At 38.4% G+C, this 26,338-nt stretch overlaps 2 protein-coding genes across 4 annotated transcripts; one reads left to right on the top strand and one right to left on the bottom strand.

The window, feature by feature from the left end:
- Positions 1-119: 119 nt before the first annotated feature.
- Positions 120-17,844, bottom strand: cep152 (centrosomal protein 152). 3 transcript variants are annotated; one of them, XM_037767272.1, is made up of 28 exons: positions 17,237-17,844; positions 15,474-15,588; positions 13,898-14,007; positions 12,496-12,556; positions 12,080-12,400; positions 11,412-11,571; positions 11,012-11,152; positions 10,313-10,452; positions 9,971-10,171; positions 9,737-9,884; positions 9,474-9,565; positions 9,200-9,363; positions 8,838-9,039; positions 8,169-8,273; positions 7,946-8,076; positions 7,720-7,848; positions 7,516-7,630; positions 6,977-7,150; positions 6,626-6,886; positions 5,688-5,807; positions 4,930-5,586; positions 4,224-4,299; positions 3,922-4,068; positions 3,763-3,841; positions 2,701-2,783; positions 2,290-2,446; positions 2,099-2,202; positions 120-2,004 (listed from the first exon to the last, which is right to left on the bottom strand). In XM_037767272.1, exons 2-28 carry the CDS (start codon positions 15,558-15,560, stop codon positions 1,178-1,180), a joined length of 4,992 nt encoding a protein of 1,663 aa, XP_037623200.1. In that variant the 5' UTR covers positions 15,561-15,588; positions 17,237-17,844; the 3' UTR covers positions 120-1,177. The 3 variants fall into 3 exon arrangements, with proteins under 3 accessions (XP_037623200.1, XP_037623199.1, XP_037623202.1); XM_037767271.1 differs by having other exon boundaries at positions 12,496-12,559; positions 13,901-14,007; positions 17,237-17,843; XM_037767274.1 differs by lacking the exons at positions 15,474-15,588; positions 17,237-17,844 and adding an exon at positions 14,368-14,731 and having other exon boundaries at positions 12,496-12,559; positions 13,901-14,007.
- A 222-nt stretch (positions 17,845-18,066) lies between these two features.
- galk2 (galactokinase 2) lies at positions 18,067-26,338 on the top strand. Its single transcript, XM_037767277.1, has 10 exons — positions 18,067-18,116; positions 18,195-18,283; positions 19,799-19,922; positions 20,000-20,093; positions 20,203-20,349; positions 21,451-21,549; positions 21,773-21,925; positions 23,038-23,248; positions 24,373-24,574; positions 25,799-26,338. Exons 1-10 carry the CDS (start codon positions 18,067-18,069, stop codon positions 26,004-26,006), a joined length of 1,377 nt encoding a protein of 458 aa, XP_037623205.1. The 3' UTR covers positions 26,007-26,338.

The following is a 26,338-nucleotide window of genomic DNA, read 5'->3' as shown; positions in this document are numbered from 1 at the left end:
ATTAGAGATTACCAAAAGTAATATATTAAATACTTAACAGGATTTTCTGAAGAGGTTCCACTCATGAAAAATTCATTATACCCTCTTAATTCCGTGACAAATGAACTATTCCCTCTAAATTTGCAATAAAATGATACAATTTATTAAAACAAATTAAGTCAATATATAAAAAACACGTATGATCTATGCACAGCATATCTCATTAACGTGATATAAAATATTTTAAAATATAAAAAAACACAAACACACCGACTGAGAAAGAAAACAGAGCACAGGGGGACATGAACTTTGTATAAACCTGCACCTGATACGCAGTGGTAGGTTCAGTAGGCTTACAGGGTACTGTGACCTGCCAGTATAGGTCACTCGAGGTATCACAAGTTAAATATTACCGTGTGGGCAGAGCTGTGGCTGTTGACCCATAAACATTTTCTTACAAGTGCACTTACCTGTGATATAAGAATCACTTCTAAGCAAGCACACATTTGTTTACTTATTTATTACTTAATAAGTAAACCCTTGTTGTATATTTAGAAACAAAACCTGCAGCTGCATTTTTAAAGCTAGACTGAAATGTTGAAACGTTATGTATAAGAGGCCAAAAGAAATAACCTCAAAACACATCTAGACAATGTAACCAGTGCTTCTTTCACACTGGGAAAAACTACAAATTAAAGCAATAGTTTGATATTTTGGGGAAATCCGCTTACTCGCTTTCTTGTTCAGGAGTTAAATGATGAAGATTGCTACCACTCATGTTTGTATAGTAAATATGAAGCTACCACCAGCAGCTGGTTAGCTTAGCAAAAAGACTGAAACTTATCTTTGGACAGAGCCAGGCTGACTGTTTCCCCATTTCCAGTTTTTATGCTAAGCTAACCGGCTGCTGGTTGTAGCTTCTCACTTGGCAACATGACAGTGGTATCAATCTTCTCATCTAACTCTCAGCAATAAATCAAATAAGTGCATTTCCCAATATGTCAAACTATCCTTTAACAAAGTTTATGTAACACACATACACACAAAGACACTGCAAGCAGCTATCAAGGCAAAGGTTCTACATCATGTAAACTTTATACACTGAATTAAAAAGGCACTATTTGGTAAGCTTACTGAAATTGTCAAGTCAGTTTCAAGCTCGTCTCCCTACTTCACTTCATACCTGCCCTCCACTTTGTCATTTTTGTTGGTAGAATGGACTGTCGAAGCCGCTGTCCTGCTGGCGTTGTCTCAACTCAGAGAACAGAGGCCTGGAACAAACTCCATGCTGCTTCTCTGCCTCAGAGCCAGGGGTGGGCTCTCTGTGGGTTTTTATCTTTGCAAGGTGAAAGTTCAAAGGCTGGGTGTTAGGTGTCTTTTTGGCAATTTCATTATAGACAGTCAGGTCAGAAGCATCTGGGGTGAGACCGCCAAACTCTCCTGAGTCCCTGGCTGACACAGCAGAGATAGAAAAGGGCTTCACTGGCTCGACTTGTCTCCCAGAGTAAGAGAGTGTGGAAACCTGGAAGCCTGTGTCTGAGTCACTACTGGTCATGCTCCAGTCGGTCCGTTTCTCATCTCTGATAGGAACCTCCTGGGTGAGGAAAGGTTTACTCTGTCGATCAGAGTCGGGGTGGCTGTCTGCTTTGCTTGAATCAACTCCCTGGAGGTACAGCTCCCTGCTTCTACTCCTCCTAGACCCTTTGTCAAAATCCACCTGGGATGGAGAAGCCATCTGTTGAGAAGGTTTGTAAGAGCTGAGGTGTGTGTGAGCAACAGTTTGGGGTTTCAGTCCTGCATCTACAGAGGCGTCTTCCTTCCCAGATGCAAAAATGTCCTGGTGACTCAAAGGTTTAGTCCTCGCTGCAGCGGTTTGTTTCTGCTCTGAATCAGTGGAGGTCTTTTCCCTGTGGGATCTCTCCTCTGGCTTGACGTCAGGGAGCTCAGTCAGTGTTGACGGGTTCTTACTGAAACCTGCGTTTCTACCTGGAACGCAGTCAGCTGTGGTCACAGCCGTCAAACAACCTGTCAAAACAAAACACAGATTCCCACCACATTGATATTCTGAAACAAATAAAGAAACATCTACAGTAAAGCAGAGCTGCACAACAGGACTCACTTTGTAAACCGTAGTTCTTTCCAGATTTACTTTTGAAAGGCGTCTCCAGCACTTTAGCCATGGCTGCCAGCTTGCTTGCAGCGTTCATTATTTTCTTTTCAGCCCTGCAGAAGACAGGAAGATCAATACAATTAGCCTGAGGAGCCATGATGAAGCAAGCCAACAAGTTTAGGACAATTATGGCCTCTTGCCCTGTAGTCTTTCCTCCATCCTCCAGTAACTCCTGCAGACAGGTCAGATAATAGCGCCGCATCTTTCTGGCAGTGTCCTGCCTCTCCCTCTGCACCTCCCTGTGGATCATCTCTGCTGCTCGCTCCCGACTCTCCTGGAGGTAACGCAGCATGTCTCCTGCCATTAAAAACACAATTATGATCTGCGCTTTTCACTAGGTACATGTACGAGAAAATGACTTGCAAACCTGCATCAGATTCACAAAGTGAGGACATAACAAATCCAAAGTATAATACGGGACATCATAGTGTCAAGTTTTGTCTGCACTGTCTCCTTCCTCAACCCCTCCAGGGGGGTGTAACATTGAATTATGGTGTCCCAGAATACTTTGAATCTACACAGTTCTATCAAAAATCAGCACCATTACAAACCTCTGATCTTTTCTACAGTCGTCAGGTATTGTTGCTTCATCTCCTCGAGGCTTTGCTGAACATTTTGTTGGTGATCAGAACTTCTGTAAGCAAGAACAATTCAGTTGTTGCCATCATTTTATTGAAATTAATGAACAACTGTTATCACTATGAATACTACTACCACCATGCTCATCTTGGAGTTTAAAATAAATGAGGAAATCCATATATCAAATAAAAGCTTCTTGAAGAAGTATTATTTCTAGTTTCACTGAATGCTTAGCAGAACTTTACTATTATCTACTGAAGCCAGATTTTATAAATATTAAATAATAAATCTGAATAACAAGTTTGAAATAATGTACAGTCGACCAGATGGTAGTTTTTCAGAGCACTGTAACTCATAACAGTAAGTGCTCACTGAACTTTGATGTATTTTCAGCTATTTTAAAGTAACTACTTTGTTTTGCAACCAAAACAAAAACAATGTAGATCAAGGATTTTTTTTCTCAGTTTTAAAACATTAAGCTTTCCTTTTCTATAAATAGTCCAGAAAATTAACCATATAAATATTTTGTATATTGAAGAGACTTGTAAAATGACAAAGTTTGCGACCCCACCGCCATGTTGAAAACAGTCGGGCCAAAACCAAGCACCGCCCGCTGGACGTCCATCAAAAGCTTTTTTGATATGGTTTCTGAATGGATCAGGATGTTGGGGCTGGACATTATATCTAGAAGGACTTGATTTGAATATTACTGAAAGTAAAAGTTCTACTCGAGCTAGTCATCATAATGAGGACCGTAGGCTGGCACATTTAATATAATAGGAGAAGTCCCAAAAATCTTTAAGATTTTATTGGACAGAATATCTAAATATGCCCCGAAATGCAAGTTGATTAAGCAAAATCTTTGACACTTGAAAGGAAGACAGAAGGGAGGGCATTTATATAAAAATACACATTTGTTTCACTTTGGTCTAACGTGGTATGTAACAATAAACAAAGCAGCAATAAGCAGCCAATGAACCAATATTTCATTGGACCTGAACTGAAGATAAAAAATTATAAAAAACTGCACAAACCCTGAGGACGCTCTCTTCACCTCCTCTAGCTGCTGCAGATGTCCCTCTTCTGCCTTTTGTAAGCTGCTTTCGTGCTCATCTACAATACACAGATACAATTTATGTTGAGTAAATCTATTTAAATGACATTTAAAGAAACTTTTTAAACACATTTAATACCTTTCTGATGCTTCATGGCAGTTTTGTGCTCTCGTACGCTGTGCTGGAGTTGACGACAGGCTTTCTCTAAGTGTCTCTGGAGCTCCTGGTTCTTCTTCTGCAGCTTACCTAAGGTCTCAGCCTGCTCCTTCCTCTGGGACAAAGAGCCTGGAAATGGTAAACAATACGGTCATGTAAACTTCTTGATGGGCACTCCACTATAGTCTAATCAAAATGATTAATATTGCACTTCATAAGGATTTCAATCGAACGTTTTCACAATGCCCTGCTTAGTGAAGGGACAATGAGAGTGCATTACATACTTTGCTTTTTGTTGATTTCTCTCTCATGCTGCTCCTGTGTTTCTTTTAACACAAGGCTCAGTCTCTCCTCACTTATCTGTGGGGGCATAAATAAAATCATAAAGGGAAAAACAAGGGTAAGGGACATGGCTTGGCAACCTAGAGCAAGGCACTGAACCCTTAACTGCTCGGACTGCCCATCATTCTGACATCTCTCCACATTTGATGCATGTGTGTAAATCAAGGAAAATAACAACAGAATGAAAATGAATTTCCCCAAGGGCACAAATAAAGTACATTATACCACATAAAACACGCAACAGAATAAAAACGGTACATTCAGACAAATGCTACAGCATTTAAACATGACAGTACTTGTGACAAACGGAAAAGGACAGGATGTTCACACACTAAAAAGTTCTCAAAGTTTGTATTAATACAATGTTTTGACCTGCAAGTAAAAAAGACGTGACGAAGACCTTGCAGGTTGAAACATTACATTAGTAAATAATGTCCTTTTCCTTTGTTGACTTGTCCTGCAACTGTACCCAACTCGGGTTGGCTGTGCAAACTACACACATTTATTTTGCTTTGAGTACTTCTTGTGCTACAACCTCTGCCCTCTGCAGACTCAATATTTGAATCATTGAGCAGAGCCAGTCCTCCTAAATCATTAACAGATCAAATCACTTATTTCATCTTTACATAACAGATAATAAAAACTCACTTTCTTCCATTCCTTCTTGGCTTGAGATACTGCCCTGCTGACTATGTCTTTGCAGGATACATGGATGATGTGTGTTATTGTGCCCTCTGCTGTGGCTCCACTGGTCCTGCTGGTGTCTTCAGTGCCCTGCTGATCTGTTTTGGGATCCCTGAGAAGTTGTGCCTGGACCTCTGCCAGACCAGTTTGAAGCTCCGCTTGTAATTCATCTCTCATCTGCTTTCGCTGAGCCTGCTCCTTCTCTGCAAGGTGACATCTCCACTTCTCCTCTCGAGCCCTCAGACTCTGCTGTAGCTTGGCCTCCATCTGCAGGAGCAGCTCCTTCTTATGGAGATCGGCGTCCTCTCTGGCCTGCTGCAAAGCCTGCTGCAAAGCCTGCTCCAGCTTTTTGCGCTGCTCTTGCAGCTTGCTTTGGTACACCTGTTCACTGCGGACCTGGATGACAGAGATCTCCTGTTGTTTGTCTCGGTTCCAGGCTGCTCTCGCTCCGGCTAGCTCAGCCTTCAGCAGGGCAGCTTGCTCGCTCCCCCCTTGGTCCAGCTGACTCTGGAGAGCTGCCACCTCCTCTTGGAGCTCCTCCACCTTCTGCGATCCAGAGCTCTGCTCCTCCAGCTGGTTCTTGTGCTTCTTATGCCACTGCTCCTCAGCCTCCATTAAGGCCTGAGATACCCAACACATTTAAATTTATATATTATGAGAAAAGACAACTCAGTTGACAGCAGTGACACTTTTTAATTCACAAAGATAAAACCCTGTCATACCTGTTTTTCTTGTAGTTCTTCCCATTTCTCCCTCTCTTTTTGGAGTGAGGTTTGGTATTCTGGTAATGAAGTCAAATCCTCAATCCAGCGATTGTAGGCCCTGGTTACTGCACCTTCAACCTGAAACACCAACACATTTATGTCCATTACTAAATTTGTCAACCACTGATGAAAGTAAGATAGCCAAAAATGTTAGGGGAACAGAGCATGGTATGCTGGAGAAAACCGGTTTCTGGTATACCGGTATGAAGGTATACCATCGTATGAAAGTTCATGGTTATCATACCGTGTACATTTGATCTACGGTATTCTATGGTACCTGACATAAGTGAGTGTGTGAAGTAAAGATACAGACCAACAGTGTATGTTGATTGTTAATAATCACAGGACATTATTTTAAAAGCTCACAAGTAGTTAATTACAGGCTATAGTGCTGCTAAAATGTAAACCAACATGCTTCAGTTATATAACATATTATAGTTATACACTTTTTTTAATCAGGTTTATAATTCTGTTTCTTATTATTCTGTTCTCATTCCTTTAAGAGTCATTGTAACTGATAATAATAACAATAACAACAATAACAACAACAACAACAATCACAATAATACAAATAATAGTGTAATACCGTGATACAGTGAAACCGCGATATTTTCTGAGATGGTTATGGTACTGTGAAAACCTCAAACCTCAACCCTACTTCATTTGCTTATTTCAAATAATGGAAGGATGTGTCATGTAAATCATCACGTACTGTAGCTGGGAAATCGAAAAAGTGAAGGAGAAAAAAAAAATCTAAACGGTGTGTGAATATCCCAGCGTTAGCAAATCTAGTGGCACTGGATTGATTCCAAATGGTGCCACTCATACAAAATGTACAGTAAAGCATCTTTAGCTAACTTGCACAAGTATTATAAAAAAGTAAAAAACACACTGACCTGTTTGGCCATGTCTTCCAGGTGTTTCTTGTGTAGCTCTCTCTGGGCTTTTTTCCTGGCTTCCTCCACCGCTTTGCGTTTGACTTTGTCGGCCTCCAGTTGCAGCTGCTGTTTCTGAACACTGAGTCTGGAGTCCAGCTCCTCAACAGTAATCGTCACACTGCTGGCCTCAACCTCATCTGCCTGACAGGTTGCCTCAGCAGTCTCTTTGTGTTTCTCTCCCCTGGCCTCCTCCAGCCTCTGGACCCAGGTCTTCTCCATCTGCACAGAAGCAGTACAAACATTCAGGTCTGATGTAAAATCACCATTAGGGACTTGAGGGAGCTGGACAGTTATGACAGGAGAGCCTACATTTTGTAGTTCCTCCTTCCAAGCAGCCTTGGCTAAGGCTACATGAGAGTCCACCTGCTGCTGGATCTCGGTCTCCTTTTCTTTGGACCAGAGAGCTTTGAGCTGGTTTATTGAGGCCTGATGCTGAGCCTCAAGCTCAGCCCTCAGCTTCTCCACAGCTTCTCTCATCTTTTGCTGGTAAAGATAACCAAATCATAAATCAGTCTCAGTCCACAGGTAATCTATGTTGGATACAGGCAACTTCAGCTAAGGGAAACAGATTTGTGAAATACAGCGTGTAGCAAGCAACACAGTAAACAAATTGTCAAATATGAATAGTAAAAGCTTCGCATCCCAGCTGAGTCAACACATACAAAAATCAGTACTAAAGTAAATAGTAACGCACTAATATTAATCAACACAAAGCAATACCCTACAATAGTGTATCTTGATCTTTTGAAATCTGTTAATTTCTCCATTCCGATGGTTTGATGAGCATAAGAACCATGTCCCACTGCTTCTGATATTGTAAACATATTTAAGGATCTTGTCTTGTATACCTCATTGACTCTGATCAAAGCCTCCTCCTTCTCAAGCATGTCCTTCTCCTGGCAGACAGATATGTAACACTCTTGCACGGCCAACATCTTATCGTTGGCCTCAGACAGCTGGGTCCTGTTAAGAAGTAACAAGTACTAAATGTAAATGAGCTGCAAAAGTTTCCAGATAACGACAATTTTCATTGACAGGTGCAGAGGACTCACTGTAACTGTTGGACCTGCTGCTGGTGCTGCGCAGTCAGCTGTTCAATCTCAGCGTCGTGTTCCAGCAGGAGCTCGGTACTGACCCGGTCCACCACGTCGTCCCTATACTGCTGATGAATCCGCTCAGCTCTCCATGAAGAAACAGAAACGTGTTTACATGAATACACACTTTAGGATAATTTAAGGTAAAGAAAACATTATCTTATCTCTCTCCTCCGTGCCTCACCTCACAGCAGCCTCCTGCTTCTCTTGGTCCAGTTCCTGGATCATCTGCCTCATCTTGGTGCAAAGCTCCAAGTTGGCACACCTCACCTTCTCCTCACTCTGTTTCAGCTCCTTATTCTTCTTTTCTAACACCTAGAGTTTGGATAGAACACCACCAGTCTCATGATATAGTCTAAAAGCAAAAAATATAATTAATTTGATGATTTGACGAAACTATAACCAACCTCCACTTGCTCCTGCAAGTGTCGTTTGTCTTCCTGTATTCTCGTGAACTCTTTCTGAGACTCTCCAGTTATGTCTAGATGTTTCATCTGGCTGCTCTCTCTGACCTGTGAAGACAGGTGCAGCTTTTTTTATGATCACTATTTGAATTAGAGCCATTTAATCTCTTACCTTGTATTTATTTATGCATTGTTTTATGCTTGTAACATAACATTTATAAGAGCTTTGGTGATATAGAATGGCTTTTCCTAATAGCTGACATTGAGAGTTATTTCCTGTGTGTGTGTATTTATTTATGTGCATATGTATATGGATATGCTTCATAATTTACCTATTCTATTGTTTATGCTTTGAATTTCCTTGAAAAACACTTTGTGCTTATGGCTTGAAAAGTGCTCTATGAATAAAATCATTATTATTATTATCTGTTTCTTTTTATGCCAACACAACTGAATAGTTTTGGTAAGAACATGCATGATAGATCCTTATGTTTAATAGTTTTGTCATCTTACCTGAACCAATTGCATGTTTTTCCTTTTTCTGTTTGTAGCAGCAAGAAATCAAATTGGCCAATCTACCTAAATCTGAATAATAGCGATCAGTCAGTGTAGTTTTAAATGCTTTGCTCAGCAATGCAGCTCGCGTCTGGTCATGTAGACGGCAGTCCTTACCGAAGAGCAGAGCTTGGCTTCATCTAACTGGGTCTGCAGCTCGTTCACTTGAGCCTGACAGAGCTGGAGCTCCTCCTGCAGCTGACTGATCTTCTGCCGCTTCCCCTTCAGACTACCCAGGCAGCGCTGCATCTCCACTCGCAGCAGCCGCAAAGCTTCATCTTTGGGCAGCTTGGAGTCCGACAGGTGAGCCAGAGCAACACTGACCAAACAGTAAGGCACATTAGTGGTGATAATGAGGTGAAAATATCACCAGTTGACAAAGTTTCACAGTATATACTAGCAATTATGGCATGAAGACAAAATGACACTCAGATTCAATGTAATGATGACAAAGTCTCTACCCTATAATCATGGTGTACCTGTGAAGCAAGCCATTTTTCCTGTTAGTTTTCTTTAATCCTAAATCCACACAGGATTCAGACAGCTGGTTGTCCCAGTCGCTGTTCAGGTCTAATGCAATAACGCCGTGTTTCACAGCAGATTCATACAGCGTGATCTGCTCCTTCAACTCAGCCAGATCCTCCTTTAGGATAAAAATAAAAGATGAAAAGTTTAATTAGTAAGCACATCTTTTTAGAGTAATAATGTTTTGAGAATGGTTCCATTCTGGGGCAAAAAAATCTGAGAGCAAACCTGTAAGACTGTGTTCATGTTTTCACTTAGTGCCTTGGATGATTGAGCTTGTTTTAGTTTGATTTGTATCTGACTCATTTCCTGCACTGAACCTGAAGAAAACAGAACCACAACAGAGAAGAAAAGATTATTTGGAATTGAGAGAATTAAAAATAAAACACATGCATAGAAGTTGCTCATTGATGTTCTGGGATTTCTTCTCAACAGAGTTTTCAGCAAGTACATAAAATACAAAAAGGTGGTTGAAATCCACATTCACTCACTTGTCTGCAGCAGCTTGGCACATTGTTGCTGACTCTCCTCCAGACGCTGAGAGAGGGTGTTTACAACTCTGGCTCTCTCCAGTTGCTCTTCTTCCCTCTGGCGCTCCAGCTGCTTCACCTGCTCTCGTAACCTCTGACCAACATCAATCTGTAAGCAACAAAACAACAACACAGGAGTTTACTATGTCTGCAGGTGGCTTAGACTATAGCTCCTGTGACAGTAACACTACAGACCTGTTCGTTCAGAGCCTGAGCGGTAGAGTCTAGCTTCTGCTGTAGTGTCAACAGCGCAGCGTCATGCTGCTCCTTTATGACAACAAGATCTCTGTCGTGCTGCTGCCGCGTTCTGGACAGGGTGTCAGAGCGACAAAGCTCCAACATCTGCTGCTTCATGCTGTCCACTGCAGCCTCCGCCACCCTCTGCTTCTTCATGGTCTGCAGACAAAATTAAATTACTGTATACATTTCTGCCTTAATAAACTGATATATTGCAGACTATCTTTTATTTAGCTTTAAAACCATTATTAAGAGGATGAAAAGGAGGAAAATGGTGGAGTGTGTCAGTGCAGAACTTACCTCCTTGTCTCTCTCAGTGAGGACCTGCACTTGCTGCTCCATTGCCTTCACTTTGTTTTGCATTTGAACCTCTCTCTGCTTGGCCTCTTCAACTAAATGACTGGATTCCTTTAGGCTTACTGCTAGGCCATCCTTTTCGTCTATTGATGATAAAAAAATGTATTATGTTCCTGCAAGCAGCACATTTAGTAAGAAAACAAGGACACCTAAGGGCAGCGCAGGACCCAGTGTGTCTGTAGATAGTGCAAGCCCTCTTAACAGCCACAAGAGGGCATATATACACAAGTAAGTGAGAACACACACACTTTTATTTCTGTCTATCAATCTCAATCAATGCAATAGAATGATAGATAACCTTGATTTTAATTGTGTATCGACAAAAACAAAACATATTTGGAAAGTATAAATGTCAGACAATAGTCAGACATTGAAAAACTATTCTTTAAAAGAGGTAGTCCCTCATACGTCTTTAAGGTGGCCTAGAGAGAGGGGATTATTCATTCCAAGTTCAACAGCTTAAATTTTAGCTTTTAAATGCATGTAAGAAAAAAGAACAATAAATCATAACATGCAGCAACATTGAGTTTCAATCTTTAAAAGTATTACAAAAATCTGTATAATCACATTACTTTACATGGGCTATGTACTGCAAGCAATTCCCACCCCTCATTTTGAAAGCAAAAACTGTGTGAAACACACCTTTGGCAATTGCAAACTGATGCTCGATATATCTCATATTGCGTCTTGAATCCTCCAGTTTTCGCTCCAAGTCTTCAATTTGCCTCTGCTGAGCCTTATTTAAAATCTGCAGCTGGGCAAGCTGCTCTCTATCAGCAGTTTCTGAAACACAGCACAACATGTATATTCAACACAACAATCACGTACCCCTTATTTAAACTGTGTGGAGACATTTCAATTTTCAGCGATATCATTTGAAAATGTATTGCTCAATGGCACTTTGACAACAAAACAATACCTCAGATTATTCACTTGTATATGTTGACATTCATGGCAACAGGATCACTTTTCAACTATTACTGTGACTTACATGTCTCCTGTGCTAATAATCCAGCAACTAAAATAAGAATGTAAGACTCACGTTGTGTCGAGTCGAGGAATTCTCTTTGCAGATGGTCGAATTGGCCCTCTTGGTGAACGGCCTGTGAGTTGAACATCTTTGGCTGATGGGCAGGATGGTGAGGGTTGTAGCTGGCCTTGTGCTGATCCACTCCTCTGTCCAATGCGCCAGATTTTAAATTCTGAAGATCAAAAACACAAGAAACAGCATGTTTGAAATACAAACATTACTGTGTTCAATAACTCAAGAATAAACCAAGTCAAAGTTTCACCAGTAAACTAGTCTCTCTTTTTCAAATACACAATAAAATTGTAAAACGTGCACAAGACTGGTGGACTAGTTGTCAACTATTACATTTATCGCCAACTATTTTATAATCGATTAATTGGTTTGAGTAATTTTTTTAAGAAAAAAACAGTAAAAATTATCTGATTCAAGCTTCTTAAATGTGAATATGTTCTGACAGTAAATATATCTGAGTTGTGCACAAAACAAGACATTGAGGACGTCATCTTGGGCTTTGGGAAACACTGATCGACATTTTCACCATTTTCTGACATTTTATAGACCAAACAACCTCAATTCGAGAAAATAATCAACAGATTAATCAAAAATGAAAATAGTCCTTGCAGCCCAAATGGAAAAGCATCTGAAATGACAAAATAGACCAAACATAAATCTCCACTCACTTGAAAATGGTTCCTGCCGTTGTTGGGATCCCCGTAGTTTTGGTTATCTCTGCGTCCTCCGTCTCCATTATACATTACAGCGTTATTAGTGCCTTGAGGATATGGTTTGGACTCATACTCGTCTGTGGAGAAATCGTTGGTCTCTGTCGATTTTTCCGTGCCTACGCTGGTGTATGAATAATCTCCCTGGGTGAACTGATGATCCTGGTTCCAGGTGCGAGGCGGAGGTTGACTTTGAGGGTGATGTCCATTGATCTGAACAGCTCCATCCCCAAAAGCGTACTCATCATGGGAGCGCTGATCATAATCAACTTCACAGTTCTTCAGAGAGACATTGACAGTATTAGTAATGCTTTTTTTTCTTTAGAAGTTCAGAAGTTCAAAAATCTATCAGTGAAAACAAAATAACAACCTACCTGTTCATGAGAAATTGGCCTTGGATGATCTGACCATTTCTGAGTCCACGTGGACTGTGGGCTGAGTGGAGAAGGCAAAAAACATAATTATATTACAATGCAACCAGGTATGTCTGATTGTTTTGAACCACACCCACAGTTCTTCAAATCTGAGATTACTAGTGTCAGCAGCAATATATTAGTGAGGTTGCATGCTTTGCAGAGGCTTTGGAGCGTGTCGAGTAATCAGTAAGTTTTCTGTGAAGCGCGTATCGAAGTTTGTATCGTTTTAGACCAATGATGTCATTGATGATGCCCAAAGCCAAAACACAGCTGAGAAATTATTGTTCTTGAATAAAAACAAATAAAGTCTGCCCTGTATCATTTTCCTATAGTTAAGCACATTCACTGCCCTCTGCCCGGTTAAACCACTGCCACTTTCCCGTTTTAGAACACTAATTTTGACTTTCCTGCCATTATTATGATACAATTACTGACCAAAGGAATAATTTACCTGTACAACATTTGATGCATTACTCACAAAACAATTATAGTTTATTTTACAGTTATGTTATACAATCATTATATATGCTACTTACCAGAAAATAGACACAATAGTGATATAAATGGATTAGCCAACATGGAAATAGATTTTTATTTCTTTTTTTTATTGTTGACTGTCATTATTCCCAAGCCTTTACTAGTGCAAAATACAGTGCCTATATCACAGATCACAAGGGATGCAGCAATACCGATCCGACCGATACTGACTCAAATAGCTGGATTGGGTATCAATGACAACAGTGCCGATCTAGTCCATTTGATTCTATGTTTATATACTATATACATTATATAATGGAATTTTAATTCCAGTTTAAGTTTTTTTGAACAAATTTGTTGATGCATTAATAAAAAAAGTGTACACTTGAATTGTAATTCCTGTTAATTTCGAAGATGTTTTACCAAGATGCTGGTGTATGATTTATTATTTTAGTGACAAATAACAATTCAGTTAATTTATATCCATGTATTTATTTGCTACATTTTGTTTTGCAAAGTTAGAAAACAATGTTTAAGTCGAGCCTGATGTTGCCTTACATATAAAAGAATGATACCAGTCACTTCCACACAGTGAGGCATACAGCTTATTAATTAAACACTGGTGTCGGATCGGTACTCTGTAACGGGCGATACCCAAAGCCCAGGTATCAGTATCGGTATCTGGACTGTAGAAGTTGGATCGGTGCATCCCTACAGATCACATTATCTATAATATATCTGCCTGTTTCACTCTTTGACCAACAAGTGGTATTGTGTGCACATGAAGCCTCGAGAACTGAACTCTTTTGCAAATCAATTTGCTGGAGAGATTCAATGCTTTATGAAGCTTCATCTCGCCATCACTACAACATATGTGTGTTACCCTTTTCCAGTTTTCTTATTACTGCAGGTAGAGTACTCCTGTTCTGGGGAGGAGGAGTCTCTGCTGTCGTCCAGCATGTCATCGGGCAAGTCGGTGAGCAATTTGTGCAGCTGCGGAAAAACAGCACATGGAAATGAGTCACCAAGGTTGCTCCGCAACCAAGTAATAAAGTTATGCAAATAGAAGAAAAAAAAAAACAGCCCAGAGAAGCAACCACTGACAGAGTGAGAGACACAATGTGTCAGGGGGTACATCTGTAGAGTTTTGCTCCAAAGTGATTTGAAAACAAGATAAACCAAAATTATTCCCTCGGTCCATACAATCAAACAGAGAAACAAAAAACTGACAAACAACAATGTATTCTTCTGTCAAAACATCTTTGCTGTTAATGACACAAAAACAAGTCAAATCCACCTCTGCATCAGTAACAGACTGACCAGGCTTGAACAAGCGGCGCGAGCTGGACTTACTTCCCACAAGGACTGTTGAATAGTCCTCAAATCCTCCACCGTGTCCACAACCGAAGGACCCATATTATCCCGCTTACACATTAACAAAGATTGGAGAGGCACTTCTGCTTCAGCTGTGAAGCCACATGATAACCTCCAAGACTAATCTTTCTGTACAGAAGACTTTCTGTGTGAAACATCCAAAACGTGTCTGGCATGTTGTCGGCAGAGGCTCCCTGCGGTATCGCTGTGTTTTTTTTGCTCCCAAAGAACTCCATTGTTTAGACAAAACATATAGCAAGGTTAACTGGAGCAGAAACATTCCAATTAGTGGTGGCAAACATTTTCCACTTGACCAACTTGTGTATACTAAATAGGCTATATCAAAGAAAAAAAATCCATTTGAGAATTAAATTCAAAGCCCCATTCTTCTGAGTATTAAAGCCCACTGGTAACTCATTCAGTTTCTTCATGCTTGCTTCAGTTACTCAAGTACAAGTGGGACCAAGCACAGAAACATGGTAACCTAAACCTGAACCTCTCTAAAAAAGAAAGTAGGAAAAAAATCACAGGGCAGAGCTAGTTTCTGTGTGACACACCTGGAAGGAAACCTTTTCCTTGAGCCAATAATAGCTCAGGTTCATGGTGCAACAGATTGTAGGCGTGAGTAATAACACAGCATGCCTGTCTAGCTGTGTAACAGAGCATACCTCGAATGCTTCAGCAGAAAAAAATGAACTCAGAAAAACAACAAATAAGGACCTAACAAATGTAATGCACAAAAATATATCAACATGCCAATATGCATAATCTGTGAGCAAAAGGTGATAATAATTATTTTGTAATAGTTATCTCTGAAGTAGAGACAGGTAATACATACAGCACTGCACACACCACAGGTTATTGTTTCATAATAATGGATATCTCCTGTCGTCTGATATGTTGGATAACTGATGTTTGAAAATATGTACAATCCAGAAACCAGCAGGAGCTCAAGAAATCACAGCACATTACCGTTAACAAAAGCATACTTGCAAGTGACACAAGAATATCCAACAACGAGACACAAGCGTGACTGTAAGACAAACGTTATCTCAACAACTTTAGCTGTAGCTATGCGTTTATACCTCTTGCTCTCTTGCATAGTCCTCCTGGTCGTATTCTTCTTCATCATGCTGGGTTTGAAGAGCAGCACTGTCAAAATCAATAGACATGACGCAGAGCCTGTTGGTGTAGGATGCTCTGCAAAAAGAAGTACAAAAAATAAACTTAAGAGGGAAAACACAAACAACCAGCAAAAGTGTTTGTTACGTGTGATGTTGGCGTTAAAAATAGGATTCAGAAACCTCAGGATTTTTATTGCTTATAGTGACCTAGATGTTGTTTCCAAGACAACAGTGGTGTAGCCTACAATAGATAGATAGATAGATAGATAGATAGATAGATAGATGGATGTACTTTATTGATCCCAAATTGGGAAATTATTGTGTTACAGTAGCAGGTTAATCAAGCAATGCACAGGAACAGTACATAAAATGTACATGTCAACACTAAATAAATATATCTATAGAATACAAAATATAAAGAATATTGGAATAAACTATAAATATACCTGACTATTATAACTAGCATAACAAATCTAAATTATAAACATAGAATAACCCACTTTATACAGTAGCAAGTTAGCAATAACATACTATAGACATTAGCAACGTATTCAAAGATACTATATATACATAAGTAAAGTGTGCAAGTTACAATATTTTGTTCTTTAATAAAAAAATTAACGTTATGGACCATGAATGGTTTACACACAAAAATGTACCCATAATATTGTGATTTCATGTGGCTATCTGCAAATTGTATTGTCAAATGGCAATATGAATTGCACTTTTAACGAGACCTATGATAGATAGATAGATAGATAGATAGATAGATAGATAGATAGATAGATAGATAGATAGATAGATAGATAGTAACTTTATTGATCCCGAGGGAAATTCAAGTTTCCAGCATCACAGTTCCATAGTGCAAAACATGTTAGTAAAAAGGCAGTAAAAAAAGTTAGTAGTGCAAAGTACAAAGTACCAAAAAAATATACCAGATATAAAAATACAAGGAGATGAAGAAAACTGTTGAAACTGAATATATTGCAGGGTAACAATTGTGATACAGGACTATTAAAAAAGTGAATATAGTGCAGAAGAGACTGTTAAAAATGAATATAGTGCAGGGTAACAGCTGTGATACACGACTATTAAAAAACATTAGCAAAGTGTGCAAGTTACAATGTTTTGTTCTTTAGTAAAACAAATGAACATTATGGACCATGCATGGCTTACACACACAAAATGCTAGTTATATATTTTCTATTACCCATAATATTGTGATTTCATGTGCATAGGCTATCTGCAAATGTATTGTCAAAAATATGAATTGCACTTTTAACAAGACATATGAGCCAGAGCAATGCAAGAGCAATGCAACAAAATGCAATGTAACATTTTTTACATGTCTTATCAATCAATGTTTTAAGAAGTATATAATTTAGTGATATGTCACTTTGGTCAGTTCTTTTAGTCCTGATACATCCATGAGGGGGGGGGGACAAAGGAGGACGGTCTGCAGGACAAATAATAATGCACTATACTCATTTTCAACAGTCTCTTCTGCACCTATATTTCCTTTTTTTTAATAGTTGTGTATCACAGCTGTTACCCTGCACTATCTATCTACATTATAAACATAGAATAACCCACTACAGACATTAGCAAAGTGTGTAAGTTACAATGTTTTGTTCTTTAATAAAAACAAATGAACATTATGGACCATGCATGGCTTACACACCAAGTTATGAACCAGCCAAAACAAACACACAACGTGTTCTTACCTGTTAGTATAGATGGGGCTTCTTTTGGTGAGTGTGTTATTCCAGTCTTTAAGTGACGTTATTAGCAAACAGCCACATCACTGTTTACATCACACAGCAGCTAGCTGACTAGCTTCCTGTTAGCTTGCCTTAGCAACAACGAGCCCAGCAACAACAACTTAAAAACAACCTAGACATGCTTTGAAACACAACGCGTTTAAACAAAGATGTGGATTCGTTAGACAATAACAGCTTGTGCGCGTCCTGTGGCTGAGTAGTGCTGGTAAACCTTAGTGAGGTAACTTTACAGAGCTAACCGTAGCAGCATCCGGCTAGCTGCCTGTTGAGTGCTCACTTTAAAGACTTCCCCACTTTGAAAACTCGCGCGCATTAGCAGCGCCAAACCACCGCGGCTCCGTGCGGGTGTTCTTGGTCAAATACACACACTACACGTAATATAGCTATATATACACACACACTATATATATATATTATTTCACTAACAGCATATACTAGTTTAATATCCATTCGCTGTAACAAAACATGCACAGTAAAAGCTATTTCCTAAATATTATTGTCGCTGCGGCCAACCCCCGGATCTAGTAGAAGCTATCCACGCTTCCATGGTAACAACGCGCTTAGAATTATGGGAAATGTAGTCGCCGTGATTTACAAGAGCCGACGTCAATGGGTTGAACCACGCCTCCTGTCCTCCAGACACTTCCGTGTTTGTGCTGCTGCAGCTCCTGTGACAGTCAGCTGATCGCGACCAGGATCTGCTAATAAAGCTTTAAAGCTCTCCTGTCTGACAACAAGAAGAAGTACAGTCATAGGTATTTAAACAGGTAGAAATGGCCACTAACCCTCCAAAGCTAAAGACTGCGGTCACTGCCAATGAAAGGTAAGTAGCAGTATAGATGCAGATTGTCAGGATCACATGTGATACTCACTTCATTTCTTCTTTTGTAATTCTTTACAGGCTACAAAACTTGAAAAATAGTTTTGAAACAAAGTTTGGAGGATCTCCTCTCTTCTATGCATGTGCACCTGGAAGAGTCAATCTAATAGGTAATTTCACTTTATATGGTATAGTATTGTATAGTATAGCATATTATAGTATAGTATAGTATAGCACAGTATAGTATAGTATAGTATAGCATAGCATAGCATAGTATATTGTAGTGTAGTGTAGTGTAGTATAGTATATTATAGTGTAGTGTAGTATAGTATATTGTAGTGTAGTATAGTCTAGTGTAGTGTAGTGTAGTATAGTATAGTATAGCATAGCATAGTATAGTATAGCATAGAGTAGTGTAGTATAGTATAGTATAGTATAGTATAGCATAGTATATTATAGTATAGTGTAGAGTAGTGTAGTATAGTATAGTACAGTATAGTATATTATAGTATAGTATAGTATAGCATAGTATAAAATAGTATAGTATAGCATAGTATAGCATAATATAGTATAGTATAGTGTAGTATAGTATATTATAGTATAGTATAGTATAGTATAGTATAGTATAGTATAGTATAGTAAAGTATAGTATAGTAAAGTATAGTATAGTATAGTATAGCATAGTATAGCATAGTATAAAATAGTATAGTATAGCATAGTATAGCATAATATAGTATAGTATAGTGTAGTATAGTATATTATAGTATAGTATAGTATAGTATAGTAAAGTATAGTATAGTAAAGTATAGTATAGTATAGTATAGCATAGTATAGCATAGTATAGTATAATATAGTATAGTATAGTATAGTGTAGTATAGTATAGTATAGTATAGTAGCCTATTTAGTTGACTCAAGGTAGTTTTCTGTCAATTCTAACATATTAGGTTGATGTTGCTGTATTTACTCCAGATACAATGGACCTACAAGAACAAAGTTACATTATGAAAACGTTGTGATAATGGTAATTAGGTGTCAATTAACAAATAACCTATTTGAAATTTCTTTGGAATTACTGCCAAATTACCCCAATATTTACCTCAACATTTATTGAAAATGACTTTATTATAAACATTATTTAATAATCATATTCTGCTATTTCCCAAAAGCTGGTAATTTATTTAACACATTTCCAGGAAAAGAATACAAAGTTAATTGATATGCTGCTGATCAATAGATAATAATTAGCAAATAACTTTCTTTAAAAATCTACATTTTGTGTAGACAATAAGTCATACAATGAGATTTGTGCCTGATCAGAAGTGTCTTCTATTAGTTTTGTTTTTCCACCTCCGAATAAAGAGCAGCACACAGTCGCTTCTCAAGCCTAAGGGCCCTATTTGAACTATTATATGTTATTTTATTATTATATAATGTTTATAATAAAGTGATTTCTGATAATTCTTTAGGTGAATATTGGGATAATTTGGCAGTTATTTTAAAGAAATTTCAAATAGGTTACTTGTTAATTATCACCTAATTACCATGACATTTTCAGACCTGTAAAATGAAGTGTTATCAATGTTTTCAGACACATTTTTACTATTTGCTCAATACTGAAATTGTTTTGGTATTAACAGTTAGATGAATGGCTTCTGCTAATGATAACATCTCTCATATTTTACAGGAGAGCATATCGATTACTGTGGCTATTCTGTTCTTCCCATGGCCATTGAACCGAATATCATGGCGGCCGTCTCAGTGAACAATTCAGGGACAATCAGACTGGCCAACACAAATCATCAGTACAAGTAATGACCCATGATTATTGTTGAATATTTACAGTACACTGTGCAAACACATGTACAGTATCATCATTTGTTTTCAGGGATTTCACTGTGTCGTGTTCAGAGGACATCGCCATAGACAGAGACAATCCAAAGTGGCATTATTATTTTCTCTGTGGAGTGAAAGGTATTCAGGTAAGATCTATGTAGTCTGCATTCATGACAAATTTAGTATGCAATAGCAAAGTGATACTTTCTCCAAATGAGTAACCTTCCTTCTGTGTTTTTTTTTTTTTTTTTTCAGGAGAAGTTTGGGATTGCTCCTTTAGCCGGGATGTCATGTGTTGTAGATGGAACCATTCCTCCCAGCTCCGGCCTCTCCAGTTCTAGTGCCTTAGTTTGTTGTGCCGGGCTCGTAACAATGGAGGCAAATCAAAAGTCCCTCTCCAAGGTAAAATGCTTTATAGCGCAAGCAAATGTGACTCCTGACTTGAAAACTAACCTATAATGTGCTTTCAAATGTTCTATTTTATGGCTGCCCCCTCTAAGTCGTCTAATCGGTCGTTTCGGTCTTAGTCAACTACGATTTCTTTAGTCGATTTGTTGTTTTCTATGCTTTTTTTTTCTTGCTGAATGACTTATTTCCAAGAAAGCACGTCTTGTAAACAAAACATTTAAAGTGGTGCTTTTATGTGATTATTTGTGGAGAAACTCAGTTTTACAGATCTGTCGATTAAATCAGTGATTCTCAAATTCGGGTCCAGGGATCCCCAGGGGTCCGTGGCACTCAGAGGGTCCACGAGATAATTTACTATAAATTATAAAATTGTGCTGTATCATTAAAAATTGCATATCTACATATGGATACCATTTGCACCAATAAAACAAGGATATTTTGTCCATTAGTCCCCATATTATCTTTTGGAACTCTGATATGTTTGTGACACACAGCAATAAATTCATTATTTTTTAAGTTGAAGCACTAACTGAAAGTCAGCTTTAGACTGGTACGTTTAAACGTCTAGATTTATTAGGACTATGCCTTTGTTATGCTTTTAAGATCAATTACTTGAAAAGTATAAAGGCTGTCAAGTTGAGTCCAAATGCAATTTGAATAAAATTACCCTCTGTCTAAATAGGATATAACACCATTCAATAACATTGCAAATTTCCCCGCTGTGGGACTAATAAAAGATTATATCATCTCATTTTAACATGATTCAAATTGAAATGTGTTTCTGTTTATCACTATGAAACAGGTCTGAAATATTTAGGTTGAAAAGTTTTAGAATACAAATACACATATTTCCAATGGCGTCTAAGAGTAGTAAGCATTATGCCTAATCTGTGTACGATTAAGAGGGATTCCTTGGAAAATGTTCTCCCCTTTAAGGGGTCCCTCGGCCCAAAAAAGTTTGAGAACCCCTGAATTAAATCAACTAATCAATGAGTCGACAAAATCGTATGAGTGTTAGTTGACTAAGACTTTCTTTGGTGAAGAACAGCCCTGTTCTATTTAGTCATTTTCTCATCATACTCTGTGATCCTTCAGGTGGAACTGGCTGAGATTTGTGCCAAAAGTGAGCGCTACATTGGCACAGAGGGAGGCGGTATGGACCAGTCCATCTCATTCCTGGCAGAGAGAGGAACTGTATGTCACTTTCCTTTCAGTAGATTTGGTCAAACATGTGGTAGCTACAAGTTGATCAGGGTCATTTTTTCACACAAACTATTAATACACTGAATACATTTAAGTCTGATTGGGACCTTATACAAGTAATGACTTGACTAACGGTTTGTTTCAATTGTCTCATGTATTCAACAGTTACCACTTGTTTCATTGTTTCACCTTTATTTTTTCAACTGTCTGTCAGGCAAAGCTGATAGAGTTCCAGCCTCTGCGGGCCACCGATGTGAAGCTCCCAGATGGGGCCGTGTTTGTGATTTCCAACTGCTGCGTGGAGATGAACAAAGCTGCTTCTTCTCACTACAACATCCGAGTGGTGGAGTGTCGAATCGCCACAAAGGTACAGTGATCCTGTCCAGTGGTTCTCAACCTGATTCTGGAGAGGGGGTGGGAGGAGGGAAAAAGGATGATTCATGGAGCTGGAAAATATTTTAAATTATAAAAAAAAAACATTTTTATGACACAAAGTTTATGACCATGTCTCTGAATTTAGATTTTGCTCGATTGATTTGCTGTTGTGAAATGCTAAATATCTTCAACACTCCTCTTATAATTAATTAAATCAAGCAAACTGGAAAGGTAAAATAATTATTTGGTTGTACCTTCATTACACTTCATATAATAATAATAATAAAAAACTTTATTTATATAGCATGTTTCATAACATAAAATGCAGCTCAAAGTGCTTCACAAGAGAGACAAATCAATAACAGGTATTAAAACCAGGGGACACAATAAAATAATAGAATCCTAAAAAGATACAAAGTAGGATAATACTATTAATAATAACAAGTTGATAATGGTAAAAAAAAAAACTAATTTAAGATATGAAACCATAAAACAAGTATGAGAAATATAAAATAATAACAATGCTGTCTTTGAAAAAGGTAGACTTAATTAAAAGCAAGATAATAGAAATACATTTTGAGGTTTTTCTTGAAGTTATCAACAGAAGTTACTTGTCTTATTGCATCTACATTCTGTCATGGGAATCGTGTGTAGGCATCACTTTGTTTTAAGGGATCACAAGCCAAGGAGGCTTAGAAACAGTAATCTGTAGGACCTTTAAATCCTGTCAACATAAACATTTTGTCCATAAACACAATGATAAATCATTATATCATCATATGCTATCATAAACATTAAGGTTTGGTGCAAATCTCCTAGAGTGGAGAGAATCATAATACTGAATATTACAACACAAATGTTATGAATTAGATTATCATGTAACTTTAGCATCCTTGTCACAGTATTGGACTTAATTAAATAAATAACCTGCAGCTGTGAGATGGGTAATAAAACTTTAAGCTGCCTAAAAACATTTTGTAATTACAATTACTATTTAATTTGACTATTTAGCATGTAGTGAAGCATTGTCCTTAAAAACAGGAGAGTGTGTGTGTAAGAGGAGAGAGGGGTAAATAATCTCACATTTCATTGTCTTGAACTCAGATGCTGGCCCAGGCGCGAGGTCTGGACCCGTGCAGGCTGTTGAAGCTGGTGCAGGTTCAGACGGAGCTGAAGGCCTCCCTGGAGGAGATGCTGGCTCTGGTGGAAGAAGTGCTGCATCCTGAGCCGTACAGCCGAGAGGAGATCTGCAAGGCGCTGGGCGTCACCGCCGAGCAGTTCTCCACTGAGCTGCTGAGCGCCAACACTCAGCATGGTGAGCAGCATAACACAGAAACATCATCTCTGAGCTGAATCATGTCTAATCTGTGGAAATTATTAGTGGAGTTGATTAGTGGAAAGGTTAAACTATGGCAATTTTGGTAATTGATGAGTTATCTCGTAATATTCCACAAAAGCTGCTCAAATCTGAATTTTTGCAATGTGAAGACTTGTTGTTTTCTCTTCTTCATATTATTGTACATTTAATATCTTTTGGGTTTTTGTGCTGCTGGTCAGAATAATAAAATAATTATTTTTAGGCTCTGGTAACTTGTGATAGGCATTAGTCATTTTTTATATTTTATAGATGAACCAAATTAGAAAAATGTTTAATCAACAATGAAAATGATAGGTAGTTGCAGCCATATTTACTTTGACATAGAACTAGGCAAAACATTTTTTTTAAATATTAATATAGTATTGCGATATGAGAGTAAATATCATCTGGAATTTTACTTATTGTCACAAGAGCCGCCCCCTCTTGGTCCCTCGTCGTTTTGGTCTTAGTCGACTAAAATTTCTTTTGTCGATTAGTCGTTTTTTATGCTTTTATCATGTTAAATGACTTGTTTCCAAGAAACTTATGAGCACATCTCTGATAAACACAGGATTTAAAGAGGTGCTTTTGTGTGATTCTTTGTGGAGAAACTCAGTTTCACAGATCTGTCGATTAAATCAACTCATCAATTATCCGACAAAATCATAAAAGTGTTAGTGGACTAAGAATGTTTTTGGTCAAGGACAGCCCTAATTGTCTTATTGTGATATTTGTATTTTCCTGGACTTATATATACTTTACTATCATTATTATTATTATTATTATAAAGTTATGTGATGCAAATTTCCAACCATTTTCATCTGCTCTGGCTGACAAAAATAATCAGTAACCAGCCATTACTGATGGTTTTCTCTCTCAAAAACCTTCTTATGTGTAAACATCCTCGAAAGAGCAATAAGTGACTCTTATAATATCACATTCTACTGATATGGAGGCATTTGTTAAAAAAATATATAATAAATTATATTTAAAACGGGTTAGTCTAACCCAGCCCTATGTGGACATCGTCACAACCAAGCAGATGAATGACCGGACAAACATCTGCCTCTCCTCTCTCTCAGTGATGCATTTCAAGCTGTACCAGCGAGCCAAGCACGTGTACGGTGAAGCTGCGCGGGTGATGCGCTTTAAGAGCGTGTGCGACTCTGAACCCGCCGGGTCCGTAGGGCTACTGGGAGACCTGATGAACCAGAGCCATGCAAGCTGCAGAGACCTGTATGAGTGCAGCTGCCCTGAACTGGATCAACTGGTGGACATCTGTCTGTGAGTACAGCTCACTGCTATTATTAGAGATTTAGACTCAGGACGGGATGGGATGAAATGAAATGAAATATTAGCCAATCAAGTTTTAAAGACTTGACCAATAAAAAAGTGAAGAACAACCAACTTTAGACAAATTTGCAAGTTGTGTGGATGAATTCCACTTAGCTGCTTTGGTCTGATGCTGGCTTCCTATTCCATACTACACACTAATCATACAGAGTATAACATACTAAACTCTATTCTGTTTTTTGTTGTTGGCATATAAGAAATCAACATATTAAACCATTGTATACTAAACATAGACTGTATATAAGAAGTGGACGTAGTCACCGTTACGTCACCCATTGGTTTGTGGACTGACGTTTTGAGTTAACTTTCATGAACTGAAAACACACTGTGAAAGGGTTAAAGTTGTAAGACGAATACACAGACAACTCCCAGATTGGACAACGCCGTGGTAGCGACCTGTCAATCACAAGGTAGCCACGCCCTAAAGCATACCCTCCTTTATGGTCTATTTGACTCTAAATGGGACCATAATTTACTAAATGAACATCATGCTGTATTGAAGAAGACTTGAAACTTGTGATTGAGACCATAAACTCATGTTTACAATGTTTACTGAGGTAATAAATCAAGTGAGAAGTAGGATCATTTTCTCATAGACTTCTACACAATCTGACTTCTTTTTGCAACCAGAGGAGTCGCCCCCTGCTGGCAATTAGAAAGAATGACAGTTCAAGGCACTCCAGCATTGGCTTCACTTTTCAGACCCGGAGGTTACCCACTGATACTAATAGAAGATGTAACTGTATTTAAATCAAACTGCATCTTTAAAATGCCACTACCAATTAAACCTAACAAAGGACTGAAAAATCTGATTACAAGTTTATCCATTTCCAGAATGGTGTTCAACAACAGCACACTCAAAAATAAATACTTTTTTTTTTCACATTCCCATCAGCCTCAGCTGTACTTTTTGTTTAGTGCTAATTAGCAAATGTTAGCATGTTGAGAGCTTAAAGCTCCACCGTGCCAAAGTACAGCTTCACATTGAAAAGCAAGTAGGATGAAAATAAGAAGAAACTTGGGAGTAAACATTGTGTGTGGACATCTTTATCCAAATGTGTATATTTAGTGCGGGTTGGTCAGTGATAAATATATAACCCTGTGTGAAATATTGTCTTTCCTGAAATATTGACTTCTTGTCTCTCTTGGCAACAGGAAGTCGGGGGCGGTTGGCTCCCGGCTGACAGGAGCAGGATGGGGCGGCTGTGCCGTCTCCATGGTTCCCGATGAGAAAGTGGAGTCTTTCTTACAGGCAGTGAGCGAGGCCTACTACCGCCCCGATCCACGCAGAGCAGCGATGGAAAAACAGAGTTTGTTTGTGTCAAAGCCGGGTGGGGGAGCCGCAATTTTCCTTGGGGAGTAAAATGTTTCATCCATATCTGTTTATACAACAATGATTCATTCAGATACACTGCTGCAGGGAAATACATTACATTTGTTTACACTTACACTTGATTCAGAAGGCACTTACAAATGACCAAAATATAAACTCAACTCTACTGTTTACAAATTATTCTGGGATATAATGGCCAAAATTGCTGACAATGGTGAATTATGTCTTACAAAGGGAATATGCTTTTTATGTTTTAAATCATGAAGGTTTTTGTAATAAATTGATTTTGTACAGCTAAATCACTGTCTCATTGTTCGCCTCAAAAAAGAAAAGATGACAAATAAAATAACAATCATGTTTAA

The sequence above is a fragment of the Sebastes umbrosus genome, chromosome 4 (genome assembly GCF_015220745.1).
Source record: "Sebastes umbrosus isolate fSebUmb1 chromosome 4, fSebUmb1.pri, whole genome shotgun sequence".
NCBI classification, from domain to species: Eukaryota; Metazoa; Chordata; class Actinopteri; order Perciformes; family Sebastidae; genus Sebastes; species Sebastes umbrosus.
This window is presented reverse-complemented; position numbering and strand designations above follow the sequence as displayed.

Bases quoted from the DNA above. Each gene is read 5' to 3' on its own strand.
- galk2 (XM_037767277.1), top strand. From the start codon at position 18,067: ATGGCCACTAACCCTCCAAAGCTAAAGACTGCGGTCACTGCCAATGAA. The intron at 18,117-18,194 runs GTAAGTAGCAGT...AATTCTTTACAG, and splicing joins GCGGTCACTGCCAATGAAAG to GCTACAAAACTTGAAAAATA. The intron at 24,575-25,798 runs GTGAGTACAGCT...TCTTGGCAACAG, and splicing joins CAACTGGTGGACATCTGTCT to GAAGTCGGGGGCGGTTGGCT.
- cep152 (XM_037767272.1), bottom strand. From the start codon at position 15,560: ATGTCTATTGATTTTGACAGTGCTGCTCTTCAAACCCAGCATGATGAA. The intron at 9,566-9,736 runs GTGAGTGAATGT...TGTTTTCTTCAG, and splicing joins TGCCAAGCTGCTGCAGACAA to GTTCAGTGCAGGAAATGAGT. The intron at 7,849-7,945 runs GTGAGGCACGGA...TTCTTCATGGAG, and splicing joins AAGCAGGAGGCTGCTGTGAG to AGCTGAGCGGATTCATCAGC.